This window comes from Scyliorhinus torazame, chromosome 6 (assembly GCF_047496885.1).
Source record: "Scyliorhinus torazame isolate Kashiwa2021f chromosome 6, sScyTor2.1, whole genome shotgun sequence".
NCBI classification, from domain to species: Eukaryota; Metazoa; Chordata; class Chondrichthyes; order Carcharhiniformes; family Scyliorhinidae; genus Scyliorhinus; species Scyliorhinus torazame.
Window position 1 is genome coordinate 47,261,038 of NC_092712.1, and position 6,647 is coordinate 47,267,684.

The 6,647-nt window shown below is 66.1% G+C and overlaps 1 protein-coding gene across 4 annotated transcripts in view; it reads left to right on the forward strand.

The window, feature by feature from the left end:
- The first annotated feature begins 478 nt into the window (after positions 1-478).
- actr3b (actin related protein 3B) overlaps positions 479-6,647 on the forward strand; it is a 151,502-nt gene continuing 145,333 nt past the window's right edge. For 3 of the 4 annotated variants that reach the window (XM_072508188.1, XM_072508186.1, XM_072508187.1), the window contains exon 1: positions 481-634. In XM_072508188.1, coding sequence (XP_072364289.1) covers positions 591-634 — 44 coding nt within the window. In that variant the 5' untranslated portion in view covers positions 481-590. Of the gene's footprint in view, positions 635-6,647 lie in introns of all 4 variants that reach the window. The other variant, XM_072508189.1, reaches the window with a different exon arrangement.

The following is a 6,647-nucleotide window of genomic DNA, read 5'->3' on the forward strand; positions in this document are numbered from 1 at the left end:
TATTGTGTGTACGTTCCCTTGGCCGCAGAAAAATACTTTTCACTGTATTTCGGTACATGTGACAATGAATATCAATCAATCAATCATGTCCTGAAAGACGTGTTGTTAGGTGAATTGGACATTCTGAATTCTCCCTCAGTGTACCTGAACAGGGCCGGAGTGTGACAACAAGGGAATTTTCACAGTAACTTCATTACAGTGTTAATGTCAGCCTACTTGTGACACCAATAAAGATTATTATTATAGCACAGTATTGATGGCAGCAGTCTTTCCAGAAAGCAGTTTCTGGGGAATCCATTCCAAACATTTCCCTCAGTGTTGAGCTGTTTGTTGTGCCTGTCTAAACTGAGCTGTCCCTGATGCTCCCAGCTGACTGACATTGGAGGGGGTTAGGCCACAGGCCCTCCCTGCACTGGGTAATGATCCATCCGGGTAAGCAGCGCCCCCAGGCGGCTCTGACCCCGGAAGTGCTCTTCTCATGGTTACTGCGGAGACGCGCCGGTTGGCAGCGGCGGTCGCCACGCTTTAGAAACGGGCAGCTTCGGGACCACGTCGCTCGCTCGCAAAACAAAGTCACCCATCCCGACGGCATGGCCGGCCATTTGCCCCCCTGTGTCATTGACTGCGGGACAGGGTGAGTCCCGCGAGCCGCCCGACGGCACAATCCGGCGGCGCGTTGCGGGCAGGCAGGCTCCCCTCTGGCCGCCGAAACGGCCCCTCCCCCGCCCTGTCACTCGCAGCCGTTGCCCTAGTGACGGCCGCCGCCAGCTGTTCGGGGCGGGCAGGCGCGGGAGTGGCTTGGGGAGGAGGCGGGGCTGCGCGAGAGGGGGTTGTCGAGGTCAGCGAGGGGCCGAGCCAGGTGGATGTGCTGGGGTAGGGGTCCTGGGGGTGTCCTGACGTGGGGGTATCCTGGGTGTTCTGGCGCTTTTTTCAGATGTTTACAGCATGGAAATAGGCCCTTCGGCACAGCTTGTCCAAGCCGCTCAGTTTCTATCACTAAACGAGTCCCACTTATCTGTATTTGCCCCATATCCCTCTATACCCACCCAGCCCATGTAACTGTCTAACTGCTTTTAAAAAAAGGCGCTTGGTGGGACCAGGTGAGGGGGTGGGTGTCCTGGTGACTGCTGGGGCCAGGTGGGTGTCCTGGTGACTGCTGGGGCCAGGTGGGGTGTCCTGGTGACTGCTGGGGCCAGGTGGGAGGTTGGGTGTCCTGGAGACAGGTGGGAGGGGGGGGTGTCCTGCAGACAGGTGCGGGGGGTGTGGGTGGGGGGGCGTCCTGGAGACAGGTGGGGTGGGGGGCGTCCTGGAGACAGGTGGGTGGGGGGGTGGGGTGTGGTGTCCTGGAGACAGGTGGGGTGGGGGGTGGGGTGTGGTGTCCTGGAGACAGGGGGTGTGTGGTGTCCCTGGAGACAGGGGGGGGTGGTGGTGGGGTGTCCTGGAGGCAGGTGGGGGGGGGTGTCCTGGAGACAGGTGGGGGGGGGGGGGTGTCCTGGAGACAGGTGGGGGTGGGGGGGGGGGTGTCCTAGAGACAGGTGGGGGGGGGGTGGGTGTCCTAGAGGACAGGTGGGGGGGGGGGTGGGTGTCCTAGAGACAGGTGGGGGGGGGGGGGTGGGTGTCCTAGAGACAGGGTGGGGGGGGGGGGGTGTCCTAGAGACAGGTGGGGGGGGATCCTGGAGACAGGGTGGGGGTGGGTGTCCTGGAGACAGGTGGGGGGGGGAGAGGGGGCTGTCCTGGAGACAGGTGGGTGGGGCTGTCCTGGAGACAGGTGGGGGGGGGGTGGGTGTCCTGGAGACAGGTGGGGGGGGGTGGGGGGTGTCCTGGAGACAGGTGGGGGGGGGGGGTGGGTGTCCTGGAGACAGGTGGGGGGGGGTGGGTGTCCTGGAGACAGGTGGGGGGGGGGGTGGGTGTCCTGGAGACAGGTGGGAGGGGGGGTGGGTGTCCTGGAGACAGGTGGGGGGGTGGTGGGGTTTCCTGGAGACAGGGGAGGGGTGGGTGTCCTGGAGACAGGGGGGGGTCCCTGGAGACAGGTGGGGGGTGGGTTGTCCTGGAGACAGGTGGGGGTGGTGTCCTGGAGACAGGTGGGGGGGGTGTCCTGGAGACAGGTGGGGGGGGGTGTCCTGGAGACAGGGTGGGGGTGGGTGTCCTGGAGACAGGTGGGGGGGGGGGAGAGGGGGCTGTCCTGGAGACAGGTGGGGGGGGGGGCTGTCCTGGAGACAGGTGTGGGGGGGGGCTGTCCTGGAGACAGGTGGGGGGGGGGTGGGTGTCCTGGAGACAGGTGGGGGGGGGTGTCCTGGAGACAGGTGGGAGGGGGGGTGGGTGTCCTGGAGACAGGGGGGGGGGGTCCTGGAGACAGGTGGGGGGGGGGGGGGGTTGGGAGGGGGGGTGGGTGTCCTGGAGACAGGTGGGGGGGGTGTCCTTGAGACAGGTGGGGGGGGGTGTCCTGGAGACAGGTGGGGGGGGGGTGTCCTGGAGACAGGTGGGGGGGGGTGTCCTGGAGACAGGTGGGGGGGGGGGTGTCCCTGGAGACAGGATGGGGGGGTGGGTGTCCTGGAGACAGGATGGGGGGGTGGGTGTCCTGGAGACAGGATAGGGGGGGGGTCCCGGAGACAGGTGGGGGGGGGGAGGTGGGTGTCCTGGAGACAGTGGGGGGGGTGGCCTGGAGACAGGTGGGGTGTCCTGGAGACAGGTTGGGGGGGGTGTCCTGGAGACAGGTTGGGGGGGGGGTGGGTGTGGGTGTCCTGGAGACAGGTTGGGGGGGGGGGGTGGGTGTCCTGGAGACGGGGGGGGGGGTGGTGGGGTGTCCTGGAGACAGGTTGGGGGGGGGGTTGTCCTGGAGACAGGTGTGGGGGGTGGGTGTCTGGAGACAGGTGGGGGGGGTGTCCTGGAGATGTGGGTTGGGGGGGTGTGGGTGTCCTGGAGACAGGGTGGGGGGGGGGGGGGGTGGACCTGCCTGGAGGACAGGGGGGGGGTGGGTGTCCTGGAGACAGGGGGGGTGTGTCCTGGAGACAGGTGGGGGGGGGGGGTTGTCCTGGAGACGGTGGGGGGGGGCGGGTGGGGGGGGGGGGGGGGTGGGGGGGTGGTGGGGGGGGGGGGGGGTGGGGGGGTGGGGGGGGGGTGGGGGGGAGGTGGGGGGGGGGGGTGTGGTGGTGGGGGGGGTGTCTTGGAGACTGGTGGGGGGGGGCGTGTCTTGGAGACTGGTGGGGGGGGGCGTGTCTTGGAGACTGGTGGGGGGGGGGTGTCCTGGAGACTGGTGGGGGGGGTGTCCTGGAGACTGGTGGGGGGTGGGGGGTGTCCTGGAGACTGGTGGGGGGGGGGTGGTGGGGTGTCCTGGAGACAGCTGGGGTGGGGGGTAGGTGTCCTGGAGACAGGTGGGGGGGGGTGTCCTGGAGACAGGGGGGGGGGTGTCTTGGAGACAGGTGGGGGGGGTGTCTTGGAGACAGGTGGGGGGGTGAGTGTCCTGGAGACAGGTGTGGGGGGGTGGGTGTCCCTGGAGACAGGTGGGGTGGGGGGTAGGTGTCCTGGAGACTGGTGGGGGGGGGGGGTGTCCTGGAGACTGGTGGGGGGGGGGTGTGTGTGCTGGAGACTGGTGGGGGGGGGGGGGTGTCCTGGAGACTGGTGGGGGGGGGGGGGTGTCCCTGGAGACTGGTGGGGGGGGGGGGGTGTCCCTGGAGACAGGTGGGGGGGGGGGTGTCCTGGAGACAGGTGGGGGGGGGGGGTGTCTTGGAGACAGGTGGGGGGTGGGGGTGTCTTGGAGACAGGTGGGGGGGGGGGTGTCTTGGAGACAGGTGGGGGGGGGGGGGTGTCTTGGAGACAGGTGGGGGGGGGGGGTGTCTTGGAGACAGGTGGGGGGGGGGGGTGTCTTGGAGACAGGTGGGGGGGGGGGGTGTCTTGGAGACAGGTGGGGGGGGGGGTGTCCTGGAGACGTGGGGGGGGGGTGTCTTGGAGACAGGGTGGAGGGGGGGGTGTCTTGGAGACAGGTGGGGGGGGGGGTGTCTTGGAGACGTGGGGGGGGGGGTGTCCTGGAGACGTGGGGGGGGGGGGTGTCCTGGAGACGGGGGGGGGGGTGTCCTGGAGACGTGGGGGGGGTGTCCTGGAGACGTGGGGGGGGGGTGTCCGGGAGACGTGGGCGGGGGGGGGTGGGGGGGTGTTCTGGAGACAGGGGGGGGGGGGGGTGGTGGGGTATCCTGGAGACAGGGGGTGGTGGGTGGGGGGGTGTCCTGGAGACAGGGGTGGTGGGTGGGGGGGGTGTCCTGGAGACAGGTGGGGGGGCGTGTCCTGGAGACAGGTGGGGGGGTGGGTGTCCTGGAGACGGGGGAGGATGTCCTGGAGATGGGGGGGTGGGGTGTCCTGGAGATAGGGGGGGGGGGTGTCCTGGACACAGGTGGGGGGGGGGTGTCCTGGAGACAGGTGGGGGGGGGGGTGTCCCTGGAGACAGGTGGGGGGGGGGGTGAGTGTCCTGGAGACAGGTGTGGGGTGGTGTCCTGGAGACAGGTGGGGGGGGGGGGGGTGTCCTGGAGACAGGTGGGGGGGGGGGTCGTGGAGACAGGTGGGGGGGGGGGTCCTGGAGACGTGGGGTGGGGGGGGGGTGGGGGTGTCCTGGATTCAGCGGGGGGGGTGGTGGGGGTGTCCTGGAGACAGATGGGGGGGGGGTGGGGGTGTCCTGGAGACAGGTGGGGGGGTGGATGTCCTGGAGACGGGGGGGGGGGGGGGGGGCGGGAGGGGTGTCCTGGAGATGGGGGTGGGGGGGGGGTGTCCTGGAGATGGGGGTGGGGGGGGGGGTGTCCTGGAGACGGGGGTGGGGGGGGGGGTGTCCTGGAGACGGGGGTGGGGGGGGGGGGTGTCCTGGAGACGGGGGTGGGGGGGGGGGGGGTGTCCTGGAGACGGGGGTGGGGGGGGGGGTGTCCTGGAGACGGGGGTGGGGGGGGGGTGTCCTGGAGACGGGGGTGGGGGGGGGGTGTCCTGGAGACGGGGGGGGGGGGGTGTCCTGGAGACGGGGGGGGGGGGGGGGGTGTGTCCTGGAGACGGGGGGGGGGGGGGGGTGTCCTGGAGACAGGTGGGAGGTGTCCTGGAGACAGGTGGGGGGGGGGAGGGGTGTCCTGGAGACAGGTGGGGGGGGGGGGGGGTGTCCTGGAGACAGGTGGGGGCAAGGTGGGTGATAGGTATGAGGCCTATCATATTTAAGCCTGTCATAACTTTGTACCCTCTATCAAAACTCCCTCACTCAATCTCTTTTGCTGTAGGGGGACAACCCCAGTTTCTTCAATCGAACCGTGTCGGTAAAATCCTTCAATCCCAGAACCATTCTGGTAAATCTCTCCACTCACCCCGGGACCCCTCAGACCCTTCCAAAGTGTGGTGACTAGAATTGGATGCAATAGTCTTATGGTGTTTTTTTTTCCTGTGAAGAAAACTGCAATAAAACTTGAGCAACTCAGCTGGTTGCATCAGTATTAACCATTTTTATATTAATGCATTTATGACCTTATTTAGAATGTCTTTTATATCTTGCGTTATTACTTTTGGTTATCCATGTTTTACAGGAACTTTATATCATTCAATATTTGTATTATAACAAGCATTATTCTGGAACTCCCTCCCTAACAGCACTATGGGTGTACCTACACCACATGGACTGCAGCGGTTCAAGAAGGTGACGTGCCACAACCTTCTCAAGGTCAATTAGGGATGGCATTAAAAATGCTGGCATAACCAGCGATGCCCACATCCTGTGTAAAGACAAGAAAAATGACTTATAGTCGCCTTGATTCTCGAGCATAAAAAGCAAGACTGACAGTTGAGGGAGTGCTGCACTGTCACAGTGGCACCTTTTGGCCGGAGATGTTAAACTGAGGCAGTGGCGGGATTCTCCGAAATGGAGGCAGGAGCGTTCGCGCCGTCGAGGTTCACGACGACGCGAAACGGCCCCTATCCTGACTGATTCAGGGCCCGATAATGGGCTAGGAGGCAGCGCCGTGTCATTTACCCGCGTCAAGGCGCCGCCGCATACATGACTCGGCCGGCGCTGCATAACTGGCGTCACCCGCGCATGTGCGGGTTGGCCGGCGCCAACCCACGCATGCGTGGTTGCCGTCCCTCTCCGAGTCCGCCCCGCCAGAAGATGTCAGACGGATCTTGCGGAGCTGCGGAAGAAAGGAGGTCCTCCTTCAGAGCGGACGGCCCGACGGTGGTGGGCACCGATCGCGGGCCACACCCCATTTGAGGCCCCCCCCCCCGGTGCAGGATCTCTTCCCCCCCCCCCCCCCCCGCCTTCCCGCGCAGTTCCCGCCGGCAGCGACCAGGTGTGGACGGCGCCGGGGGGGACCCCGTCGTTTTGGCCTGGCCGCTCGGCCCATCTGGGCCTGAGAATAGCAGGGGGTGCCGGAGAATCGCCATTTTGGGGTGCCTCGGGCGATTCTCTGGCCTGCGCCGCGCGGAACTCGACGGGGCCGTTTGCGCCGCTTGGGAGAATTGCGGGAGGGATTTGGACCGGCGTCGCGGGGAAAATTTGGTGACCCAGGCGATTCTCCCAACCGGCGCGGGAGCAGGGAATCGCGCCCCCTGTCTTTTCTCCAGGGTGGACATAAAAGATCCCATGACACTATTTTGAAGAAGAGCAGGGATGTTGCCGCCAGTGTTCTGGCCAA